Below are 13,407 nucleotides of genomic sequence, written 5' to 3' on the forward strand. Positions count from 1 at the left end.
ATAGTAAAGAAAACAGAGAAACAATAGCTAAAGAAAGTAAAAAATTGGAAGCCAAACCCAAGAAAATAGCAAAGTTGCATTCACTGACATAGTCAAACAGCAATTGAAAGAACATACTGAAGACTCAGTTATTAAAGTGATGAGACAAAAGGAGAATATAGTAAGGGATTTAGCAGACAAGAAGAAATGTATAATTATATTAGGAATGGAAGAGAAACACAACACAGATAGAACCACAAGAATCAAAGAGGAAAATGAAAAAGTAAGCCAATTACTAGAATCAGTTCAGGAAGATGAACCAGGAATTATGAAACAAATCGAAGAGAAATTTAGACTCGGAAAGTATAGCACAGACAAGACCAGACCAATTAAGATTAAATTCAAGTCACAAACAACGGCAGAGAATATCTTATCCAAAACAGGGAAACTAGCAACAAGTGAACAACACAAAAAGATATGGATAAAAAGAGAAATGAATAAAGAGGAAAGAGAGGAAGAAAAGCAGAAAAGACTGGAAGCTAAGACAAAAAACGAGAACAGAACGGAGTCAGAGAAAGAGAGATTCTATTGGAGAGTAGTGAACATGAAACTAAGGAAGTTCGACATACAAAAGAAAAACATAAGGGAAACAGAGAACACAATGGAAGTGGCAGAAAACTAAGAGTGTCTTACACAAATATAGATGGATTAATAACAGGATTGAATGAGCTGAATGATTATTTGAAAGAAAAAGAACCGGACATAATGGGAATTGTAGAAACAAAATTAAAAGGCCCACTACCACCCAACAGTGTAGGACATGATGCATACAATTATTGGATTAGAAACAGAGAGAAAAAGCAAGGGGGTGGAGTTATGTTCCTGACTAAGAAGGATATAAACGTGAAGTGTGTCATATATGGAAAGAATACAGTAGAGATGATTATGATAGAAGTGGAAGACAGAGATAAGAAGAGCAGAAAATTTGTGATCAATTATGTGCCTCCGAAAACAGCCTCATGGGAGGAGAGTGAATATAAAAGTATGTTAGAGGACACAAAGATAGCATTAACTAAAATAATGGAAGACGGAGGAAGAATAGTTATGATGGGCGACTTTAATTGCAAAGAAATCTGCTGGGAAGAAATGACAGCAAAGAGTGGTGATGACTCATGGGGAAATGCTCTACTTGAGATGATTACTGACCATTCAATGACACAATGGATACAAGAGAACACTAGGTATAGAAATGAAGAAGAACCATCGAGGCTAGACTTAATAATTACATCTGAACCTAGAATAGTGGACAAGATTGAATATAAAACACCAATAGGTAAAAGTGACCACATATTGATTGAACTGGAACTTAATGAAGAAAAATATATGAAAAGAAATGAACAATATAGAAAAGGAAGAATGATGTATGAAAAAACAAACTTTGATAAAATAAGAGAATTCTTCCAACAAGAAAACTGGGAAGAAATATACAAAGAAGAAACATCAGTGGAAGAGAAATGGAATATTTTGACAAAAAATTTACAAAAAAGGAGTGGAAAAGTATGTCCCAAGACAAAAACAAGAAAAAGAATATGTAAAATGCTGGTACAACAAAAGTTGTAGGGAGTTAAAAGACAAAAGAGACAAAGCCTGGACCAGATGGAAAAAAGACAGAAGACCTGAAAAATGGAAAATATATACTGGTTATAGAAATGAATATGTACAAAAGTGCAGAGAGAAAAAAAGAAAATATGAAAAAGATGTTATAGAAAAGTGTAAAGATCAACCAAAACTATTCTACAGATTTGTAAACAATAAACTGAAAAACAAACAAGACTTGGAGAAATTGAGACAAGGAGGAGTTGAATACACTGAGGAAATGGAAATGGCAGAAATTATGAACAAACATTTTAAATCAGTGTTTACAAGGGAAAATATACAACCTGAAGAGATTGAGTGGAAAGAAAAAGTCCCCCCTATGGAAGAAATAGAAGTAACAAAGAATGAAATATTGACACACTTGGGTAATTTTGATGTCAGAAAATCGCATGGGCCAGATGAAATAGCAAACTGGATTCTGAAAGAATGCAGGAATGAACTGGCAGACAAAATACATAGCATAATAAGCAGTTCCTTAAAAGAAGGAAAAGTTCCAGAAGATTGGAAAAAAGCAAATATAGTACCTATATATAAAGGAGGAAATAAAGAAGAACCTACCAATTATAGACCAGTCTCTCTAACAAGTACAATAGCAAAAATTTGTGAAAGAATTATCAAAAGTAGATGGGTAAAATACTTGGAAAAAAACAACGTACTAAATCCAAGGCAATTTGGATTCAGACAAGGTCGGTCATGCGTCACCAATTTAATATGTTTCTATTCAAGGCTAATAGATATAATACAAGAAAGAGATGGATGGGCTGATTGTGCATTTCTAGACCTAAAAAAAGCTTTTGACAAAGTACCACATAAGAAGTTGCTTAAGAAATTAGAATATGAAGGAGGAATACAAGGTAAATTGCTAAAATGGATGGAAGACTTTTTGCAAGAAAGAAAAATGAGAGTAGTGATAAGAGATCAGCACTCAAAATGGAATGAAGTAATAAGCGGTGTCCCGCAGGGAACAGTTCTGGCCCCAATAATGTTTGCTATATATATTAATGATATGGATGAAGGAATTGAAAGCTATATGAGCTTCTTTGCAGATGATGCAAAACTACTGAAAAGAGTGAAAACTGAAGAAGATTGTGAATCACTACAGAGGGATCTAAATAAAGTACAAGAATGGAGTAGGAAGTGGGAGATGGAGTTCAATACAAAAAAGTGTAGTATAATGGAATTTGGAAAAAGCAAAAACAGAATAGCAGGATCATATAATTTGGGAGAAGAAGGAATAAAAAAAGTAGAAAATGAGAAGGACCTGGGAGTCATTGTTATGAATAATATGTCACCTGAGAAACATATAAATAAGATTTTTGGAGAAACTTATAATTTAATAAGAACAATCAAAGTGGCATTTACATACCTGGATGAAGAAATGGTGAGGAAAATCCTAATCACCCTGATAAGACCAAGATTGGAATATGCAGCAACGATATGGTCACCAAGTACAAAAAAATGTATAAAAAAACTTGAAAGGATACAAAGAGCAATTACAAAACTGGCACCAACACTCTCAAAACTATCATATGAAGAGAGACTACAAAAACTTAAACTACAGACACTAGAGCAAAGAAGAGAGAGAGGAGATTTGATAGCTATTTACAGAATCATGAAAGGCATAGAAATTACTGATAGAGAGAATCTGATAAAATGGGATGACAGAAATACAAGAGGACACGGAAAGAAAATAAAAAAAGACAGCTATAGAAGAGATTTTAAAAAGAACAGCTTTCCTCACAGAGCAATAGACAGTTGGAACAAGTTAGATGAGAAAGTGGTGTGTGCAAAAACAATACATGAATTTAAAAATAGTTTAGATAAAATGAGATATGAAGACGGGACCCCACGAGCATAGCTCCCCTTCCCGTAAAATACAACTAGGTACAACTAGGTAAATACACACACACACACACACACACACACACACACACACACACTTTCGTCGGATGGACGGCGAGAATTGGAGTTCCGAAGAAAAAGCGAAATCTACGTGGATCTCAACGTCAAGGAAGTACCTTATTGTATTTATAGGGAAGGGAAAAGCTCGTGGTGTAGTGGGAAGGTGATAAAAAAGGAGAAGGGGAGGGATTACTAAGGGAAATGGAAGGAAATGAGGAAGGGGAGGACTTGGTCCAGGAGGCCAGGCGTCTTGTAAACAAGAGAAGGACCGAGGATGATTTTGGAAACGAATGGACTAACAAAAATGTAAAAATTAGAAATATAGAAAAGAGCAGCACAATGGAAGGTGAAAATAATAATTTCCAGGGATTTAATGAGGGGGGGGGATACCAACCTCCCCCGATTAGCAAGACTAGAGGAAAAACTTGAGAAAATGACTGAACATTGGGAAAGTAGTTCGGTAACAGAGCAAAGATTGCCAAGAGAGTTGAAAAATTGGAAGAACTAGAGAAGGTGAATAAAAACTTAACTAAAGAAATAGAAGAATTAAAAAGACAGTTAAAAGAAGTAAAAGAAGAGAATGAGGAATTAAAGAGGAATAATAAAGACAATAAAGAGGCCATAGCAAAAGAAGCACAGGATTGGAAAAAAAAATCCAAGAAAATAGTAAAGTTGCATTTACTGATATAATTAAACAGCAAATGAAAGAACAAACTGAAGATTCAGTTATTAAAGTGATGAGACAGAAGGAGAACATAATAAGAGACTTAGCAGATAAAAAGAAATGTATAATTATATTAGGAATGGAAGAGAAATGTAACCTAAATAGAACCACAAGAATCAACGAGGAAAAAGAAAAAGTAAGCAGTTTACTAGAATTAGTTCAGGAAGATGAACCTGAAATCATGAAACAAATTGAAGAGATGTATAGACTCGGAAATTAAGTACAGATAAGACCAGACCAATTAAGATTAAATTCAGGTCACAAACGACGTCAGAGAATATCTTAGCAAAAACAGGGAATCTAGCAGCAAGTGAACAATATAAAAAGGTATGGATGAAAAGAAAAATGAATAAAGAGGAAAGAGAGGACAAAAAATGAAAAGACATGAAGCTAAGGAAAAAAACGAGAAGAGAAGAGAGTCAGAAAAAGAGAAATTCTATTGGAAAGTAGTGAATATGAAAGTAAGGAAATACGACATACTAGAGAAAAACAAAAGGGAAACAGAGAATACAATGGAAGTGGCAGAAAACTAAAAGTGTCTTACACAAATATAGATGGATTAAGAACAGGATTGAATGATTACCTGAAGGAAAAAGAACCGGACATAATGGGAATTGCAGAAACAAAATTAAAAGGTCCACTACCACCCAACAGTGTAGGACATGATGCACATAATTATTGGATTAGAAACAGAGAGACAAAACAAGGGGGTGGAGTAATGTTCCTGACTAAGAAGGATATAAACGTGAGGTGTGTCACATACGGAAAGAATACAGTAGAGATGATTATGATCGAAGTGGAAGACAGAAATAAGAAGAGCAGAAAGTTTGTGATAAATTATGTGCCTCCAAAAACAGCCTCGTGGGAAGAGAGTGAACATAAAAGTATGTTAGAAGACACAAAGATAACATTAAATAAGATAATGGAAGATGGAGGAAGAATAGTTATGATGGGCGACTTTAATTGCAAAGAAGTCTGCTGGGAAGAGATGACAGTAAAGGGTGGAGACGGCTCATGGGGAAAAGTTCTACTCGAGATGATCATTGACCATACAATGACACAGTGGATACAGGAGAACACTAGGTATAGAATTGAAGAACCATCGAGACTAGACCTAATAATCACATCTTAAACTAAAATAGTGGAAAAGATTGAATATAAAACATCAATAAGTAAAAGTGACCACATATTGATTGAACTGGAACTAAATGAGGAAAAATACATGAAAAGAAATTAACAATATAGAAAAGGAAGAATGATGTATGAAAAAACAAACTTTGATAAAATAAGCGAATTCTTTCAAAAAGAAAACTGGGAAGTAATATACAAAATAGAAACAACAGTAGAGGAGAAATGGAGTATTTTGACTTTTTTTTTTAAAGGAGTAGAAAAGTATGTCCCAAGACAAAAACAAAAAAAGAATATGTAAAGTGCTGGTAGAACAAAAGCTGTAGGGAGTTAAAAGACAAAAGAGATCAAGCTTGGACCAAATGGAAGAAAGACAAAAGACCTGAAAAATGGAAAATATATACTTGTTATAGAAATGAATATGTACAAGTGTGCAAAAAGGAAAAGAGAAAATAGGAAAAAGATGTCATAGAAAAATGTAAAGATCAACCAAAACTATTTTACAGATTTGTAAACAACAAACTGAAAAACAAGATTTGGAGAAAATAAGGCAAGTAGGAGTTGAACACACAGAGGAAATAGAAATGACAGAAATTATGAACAAGCATTTTAAATCAGTGTTTACAAGGGAGAACATACAACCTGAAGAGATTGAATGGAAAGAGAAACTCCCCCAATGAAAGAAATAGAAGTAACAAATAATTAAATAATGAAACACTTGAGTAATCTTGATGTCAGAAAATCGCATGGACCAGATGAAATAGCAAACTGGATACTGAAAGAATGCAGGAATGAACTGGCAGATAAAATACATAGCATAATAAACAGAGCCTTGAAAGAAGGAAAAGTTCCAGAAGATTGGAAAAAAGCAAATATAGTACCTATATATAAAGAGGGAAATAAAGAAGACCCTAGCAACTATAGACCAGTCTCTCTAACAAGTACAATAGCAAAAATTTGTGAAAGAATTGTCAAAAGTAGATGGGTAAAATATATATATATATATATATATAAAAACAAAAAACGTGCTAAATCCAAGGCAATTTGGATTCAGACAAGGACGATCATACGTCACCAATTTAATATGTTTCTATTCAAGGCTAATAGATATGATACAAGAAAGAGATGGATGGGCTGATTGTGCATTTCTAGACCTAAAAAAAATAGCTTTTGACAAAGTACCACATAAGAAGTTGTTTAAGAAATTAGAAACCGAAGGAGGAATACAGGGCAAACTGCTTAAATGAATGAAAGACTTTTTGCAAGAAAGAAAAATGAGAGTAATGATAAGAGACAAACACTCAAATTGGGATGAAGTAATAAGCAGTGTTCCACAAGGAACAGTTCTGGCCCCAATAATGCTTGCTATATATATTAATGATATGGACGAAGAAATTGAAAGTTATATGAGCTTCTTTGCAGATGATGCAAAACTATTAAAAAAAGTAAACACGGAAGAAGATTGTGAATCACTACAGAGTGATCTAAATAAAGTATGGGAATGGAGTAGGAAGTGGGAGATGGAGTTCAACGCTAAAAAGTGTAGTATAATGGAATTTGGAAACAGCAAAAACAGAATAACAGGATCATATGAATTGGGAGAAGAAAGAATAAAAAAAGTAGAAAATGAGAAGGACCTGGGAGTCATTGTTATGAATTATATGTCACCTGATAAACAAATAAATAAGATTTTTGGTGAAACTTATAATTTAATAAGAACAATCAAAGTGGCATTTACATACCTGGATGAAGAAAATTCTAATCACTCTGATAAGACCAAGATTGTAATATGCAGCAACGATGTGGTCACCACGTACAAAAAAAATGTATAACAAAAAACTTGAAAGAATACAAAGAGCAATTACAAAATTGGCACCAACAATTTCAAAACTATCATATGAAGAGAGACTAGCAAAACTTGAGCTACAGACATTAGAGCAAAGAAGAAAGAGAGGAGATTTGATAGCTACTTACAGAATCATGAAAGGCATACAAATTATTGATAGGGAGGATCTAGTAAAATGGGATGATAGAAATACAAGAGGACACGGAAAGAAAATCAAGAAAGACAGCAATAGAAGAGATCTGAAAAAGAACAGCTTTCCTCACAGAGTAATAGACAGTTGGAACAAGTTAAATGAGAAAGTGGTGTGTGCAAAAACAATACATGAATTTAAAAATAGTTGAGATAAAATGAGAAATGAAGACGGGACACCACGAGCGTAGCTCCTCTTCCCGTAAAATACAACTAGGTAAATACAACTAGGTAAATACACACAGAAAATAAAGTTTCTGAATTCGAGCGGTGAACGACTGCTAGAGGCAGCCGCCATTTGATTTGATTATTTTGATCCAATTCAGAGAAAAATATAGGCTATAACCCGTCACTTGCTAATTAAGAAAATGTTTCTCTATCATACACGTATAATTATTCGCCTTCTGCTCTCATTGTAGTAATTTTTAGTAACAGTTATAAAAATGGGGTTAAACAGGTTGCACACACAGAATAAAACTAATATACGATGAAAACACGTACGATCGAAATGAAGTCTGTCTTCACACTGATACCTGTCCTTGCGAGAATGAGTATTCCTAAATTTGTTGACTAAGGGTTTCTACAATGGATAAAGACCGATTATTGGTATTAAACAGTGCATGAACTGACAGATCTTTATCACCGAGAACTTATCGTTACGTCACACGATTTCATGCCACCAGAAGGGGAACAAGACTGGACAGCACTCGTATGTAGTTCTCGATGCGTCGTCGGTGAATGGGATAAGATTCTAATAGAGGAGTGAATGCAATAGATTGAAGTTTTGAATATCAGTTGGATTATCGAAATGTTTTGTTGTTGTTTCATTTGGCCTTGTTATGGACCGAAAGGCCTCACGCACCAAGCATGATTAATGTCTTGCTGACTACCACAACAGCTGTGTAGTCGCAGTTATCTTAGTACTCTAATAGAAAAAATCGAGTAGTTCTTGTTAATGTCTATGTTTCTCTTTATCGTTTGGGCTCACGCCAGATTTTAAGAAACATGTTTTGGGTGTGAAATGATGCATGTGATGATTATGATGATGAACATATTTCATTACTATTGCTATCATGATCACTGAAAAACATGGTGTTACGTGGAAGGATCGAGTAAGATATGTGGAAGTGAGGCAGTTGACGGAAGTGGAAAGAATTATCGGATAGATTAGATTAAAAAATACTGAGATGGTTTGGGCATACAGGAAAAATTAATGAAAATAAATTACTAAAAGAGTTTAGAAAGCAGAAGTGGATGGAGTGAAATTAAAATGAAAACCAAGAATGACGTGGACGAACGCGATAATGGTATGCAAGAACGGGAAAGAGAGGCAAAATAAGAGTGAATCGAGATTGCAAATGAATGACAAGATGACGTGGTCCGAAGGGATGTTTTTCTCGTCTGATTCGTATATTGAGTGAATGAGGAGGCAAAGCAACGGCTCTTGGCCCTTGCTATAGATAAGATGAGTCTCGTTGCCTTGCCCCTGACCTACGCGATGCTGAGAAGAGGGTTGGCGAATGGGTTTCATTGTGTACGCGGTTGATTCGGCCACACTTAAAAAAAAAAAAATTGATAAATAAATAAAAGGGAGGTTGGAGATGAGCGAAGCATTTGGTGAATATATCATTATTGCCATTATCACTGCTTTCATTATCATATGATTATCACACATACCGTCATTGTCATTATGTTCCTTATCACCATTACAGTAAATTTCATTATCGTCATTATTCTCATCATTATTGCTATCATTATCATTTGTAGTAGTTGTAGTAGTGCCATTATTACGATAATTGTTAGTAATATTTTTATCGTTATTTTTCTCCAGGATTTAGAATCGGTATCCCCACGAGAGCACAACACATGAAAGAGTTTTAGTTACAAGAGGCGTTTGGGAAAGCTTCAGTGAAACCGGGGAAGCCATACCAAATCTCTCCGTTTCATCAACAACACTCACTGACTTTCTTGCCGACCTCGTGACGGGCGTCGAGCACACGTCATCACACTCTGCAACCGTTCTGAGGAAGAGAAGGCGGAGTCGTCGTCGAAGTAGTGCACGTATTCTGGAAGTCGGCGCCAGAAGAAGGCGAGATGACGGGTCATACCAAAGGAACGGATACTTCTGCCTCTGTTGGTGCTGTCGAAGTGGAGCCTTTCAGGATCGACACCCTGCTGAAGGTGAAGCAGTCCGGAGGAAGGTTCTCTCCAGCCATGATTGAGTTCCTCGTCAGGAACATAGCCAAAGGAACCATGGAGGATTCACAAATAGGTACGTGCGAAGTAGGCTGTCGCAGATGTTAAAAAAAAAAAAAAAAAAAAAAATATTCCCGATGGTGTCGTATGTATAGATGCAAAAAACGTTGTTGTATTTTTAATCGCGTTTTCAACTTTTTTTTTTTTTTTTTTATCTCGTCCAAATTTGTTCAGATATCAAATATTTAGTATATAAAAACAGGTGCAATTATGTTATTCATCCCTCCACATATGTGCATCTATCTTATTCAAAGAGGCATTAGACAGAGTATAAAAATAAACAAGTAATTGACCATTTTAGACACTGTCAGATGCTGCAAACCTGCAACAAGTGTAGATACTGTATATGAGCCAGTATGGCTATTGGCTGGCTACCTTACAAATTTTACCTTTTATCGTAGCATACTCTTCAAAGAAACACTCCAATTTCCCATAGTGACCCTGGACGTTGCCTAAACACAGATCCGCCACTTGGACAGTGGAAAAGGGGTTAACAAAGTAATGGGGGGAAACTGTTGTACTCCCCGCCACCCATCAAGGCTCAGAGCTTACTTTTTACCTGACTTTTTGCTCGCTATCCCTTAACTTTAACTTACAATCATACATAAGTCCTTGAGATGCAACTAAAAAAAAAAAGAAAAAAAAAACGTACTTTTTTAACGTGTTTTTTTAAACCTTGACCAAAAAAACATGGATATTTTCTTTTTTATATATTTTGTTTTAAAATAACTCAGCAAGGAAAAGAACCATATTACAATAATTTTTCTATGTTAGAATATCAAATAAATCAGTATACCCCTCACTTAAGGTTTTCTATGGTGTTAGGGCACTTCTATTTTCTGTGGTTTCATGTTTTGATGTGTTTTATTTATTTTACAATGTACAGTTGCCCCACTTAGTTTTGGCACAGTTTTAAAAATGTTTCGGACAAGAATAGCAACTCGCCCGGTATTCTTTTTTATTACATTTTCGTGTCTGTTCATTTACATGCTTTTTTTTTTCTTTGCTAAATAGTAACTACCTTAAAAAATGTGACAAACAGCGAAATACTCAAAATGGTGTAGCAGACGACACATTTTTCTTGACTTACTAATGACATCTATCACTCTTATTTGACAAGTAATACGATTAATATACGTTGCAGAGGAGAGAGAGAGAGAGAGAACGCAGGAATCCGTTCACGTAGTGGTCGATGGTAGACTAACAACCAGCTTCAAGCTGTGAGTGGTGTTGAGTGCAGTGTAAAAGTGACCACATATTGGTTGAACTGGAACTAAATGAGGAAAAATACATGAAAAAACGAACAATATAGAAAGGGAAGATTGATGTGTGAAAAAACAAACTTTGACAAAATGAAAGAATTCTTTCAAAAAGCCAACTGGGAAAGAATACACAAGGAGGAAACAACAGTAGAAGAGAAATGGAGTATTTTGACCAAAAAAAATGTGTATAAAGGAGTGGAAAAGTATGTGCCAAGACAAAAGCAAGAAAAAGGATATGTAAACTGCTGGTACAACAAAAGATGTAGGGAATCAAAAGACAAAAGGGATAAAGCTTGGATAAAATGGAAAAAAGACAAAACACGTGAAAAATAGAAAATATATACTAGTTATAGAAATGAATATGTACTAGTGCGCAGAGAAGAAAATATGAAATACGAAAAAGATGTCATGGAAAAATGTAAAGATCAACCAAAATTATTTTACAGATTTGTAAACAACAAACTGAGAAGCAAACAAGAATTAGAGAAAGTACGGCAAGGAGGAATCAAATACACAGAGGAAATAGAAATGGCAAAAATTATGAATAAGCATTTTAAATCGGTGTTTACAAGGGGGAGCATACAACCACAGGCTAGAGATATCGAATGGGAGGAGAGAGTTCCCCCTATGAAACAGATGGAAGTATCAAGAAATGAAATAATGAAACACTTGAGTAATCTCGATGTCAGAAAATCGCATGGACCGGATGAAATGGCAAACTGGATTTTGAGAGAATGCAGGAATGAACTAACAGACAAAATACATAGCCTAATAAACAGTTCATTGAAAGAAGGAAAAGTTCCAGAAGATTGGAAAAGAGCAAATATAGTACCAATATATAAAGAGGGAAACAAGGAAGACTCTACTAACTATAGACCGGTCTCTCTTACAAGTACGATAGCTAAAATATGTGAAATTATCAAAACTAGATGGGTAAAGCATTTGGAAAAAAACGAAGTACTAAATCCAAGGCAATTTGGATTTAGACAAGGACGATCATGCGTCACAAACTTAATGTGTTTCTATTCAAGGCTAGATGTAATACAAGAAAGAGATGGATGGGCTGATTGTACATTTCTAGACCTGAAAAAAGCTTTTGATAAGGTGCCACATAAGAAGTTGCTTAAGAAATTAGAAACTGTAGGAGGAATACAGGACGAACTGCTGAAGTGGATGGAAGACTTCTTGCATGAAAGAAAAATGGGAGTGGTGATAAGAGTCAAACACTCCAATTGGGATAAAGTGATAAGTGGTGTTCCACAAGGAACAGTTTTGGCCCCAATAATGTTTGCTATATATATTAATGATATGGATAAAGGAATTGAAAGCTATATGAGCTTCTTTGCGGATGATGCAAAATTGTTGAAAAAAGTGAACACTGAAGAAGAGTGTGAGTCACTACAGAGTGATCTCAATAAAGTATGGGAATGGAGTAGGAAGTGGGAGATGGAATTCAATATCAAGAAGTGTAGTATAATGGAATTTGGAAGAAGCAAAAAAAGAATAGTGGCATCATATCAATTGGGAGAAGAAGAAATAAAAAAGTAGAAAATTAGAAGGACCTGGGAGTCATTGTTATGAATAATATGTCCCCTGAGAAACATACATAAAAAAATTTGAGAAACTTATAATTTAATAAGAACAATTAAAGTGGCATTTACATACCTGGATGAAGAAATGGTGAAGAAAATACTAGTTACTTTGATAAGACCAAGATTGGAATATGCAGCGACGATGTGGTCACCAAGTACAACAAAATATATAACAAAACTTGAAAGAATACAAAGAGCAATTACAAAATTGGCACCAACACTCTCAGAACTATCATATGAAGAGAGACTAACAAAACTTGAACTATAGACATTAGAGCAAAGAAGAGAGAGAGGAGACTTGATAACTATTTATAGAATCATGAAAGGCATATAAACTATTGATAGAGAGAATCTAATAAAATGGGATAGTAGACTTACAAGAGGAAAAAGTTAGACGAAAAAGTAGTGTGTGCAAAAACAATTCATGTATATAAAAATAGTTTAGATGAAATGAGGTATGAAGACGGGATACAACGAGCATAGCCCCCTTCCCGTAAAATACAACTAGGTAAATACAAAAACTAGGTAAATACATACACACACACATTCGTCGGATGGACGGCAAAGACTGGACTTCCGAAGAAAAAGTGAAATTTTTGTGGATCTCAATGTCAAGGAAGTACCTTATTCCATTTATAGGGAAGGGGAAAGCTCGTGGTGTAGTAGGAAGGTGAGGAAAAAGGAGAAGGGGAGGGATTACTGAGGGAAATGGAAGGAAATGAGGAAGGGGAGGACTTGGTCCAGGAGACCAGGCGTCTTGTAAACAAGCGATGGGCCGATGATTTTGGTGAAGGGATTAACAAAAATGTAAAAATTAGAAATATAGATAAGAGCAGCACAATGGAAGGTGAGGATAATAATTTCCAGTGATTT

General features: G+C 35.0%; 1 protein-coding gene across 3 annotated transcripts in view; it reads left to right on the plus strand.

The window, feature by feature from the left end:
- Positions 1-13,407, plus strand: part of LOC143038504 (thymidine phosphorylase-like) — a 90,817-nt gene that overhangs the window by 30,632 nt on the left and 46,778 nt on the right. For all 3 annotated transcript variants that reach the window (XM_076207762.1, XM_076207763.1, XM_076207764.1), the window contains exon 2: positions 9,256-9,696. In XM_076207762.1, the coding sequence (XP_076063877.1) occupies positions 9,519-9,696 (178 nt within the window). In that variant the 5' untranslated portion in view covers positions 9,256-9,518. The remainder of the gene's footprint in view (positions 1-9,255; positions 9,697-13,407) is intronic.

Source organism: Oratosquilla oratoria, chromosome 24 (genome assembly GCF_046742065.1).
Source record: "Oratosquilla oratoria isolate Oo_2021 chromosome 24, ASM4674206v1, whole genome shotgun sequence".
Lineage (NCBI taxonomy): Eukaryota > Metazoa > Arthropoda > Malacostraca > Stomatopoda > Squillidae > Oratosquilla > Oratosquilla oratoria.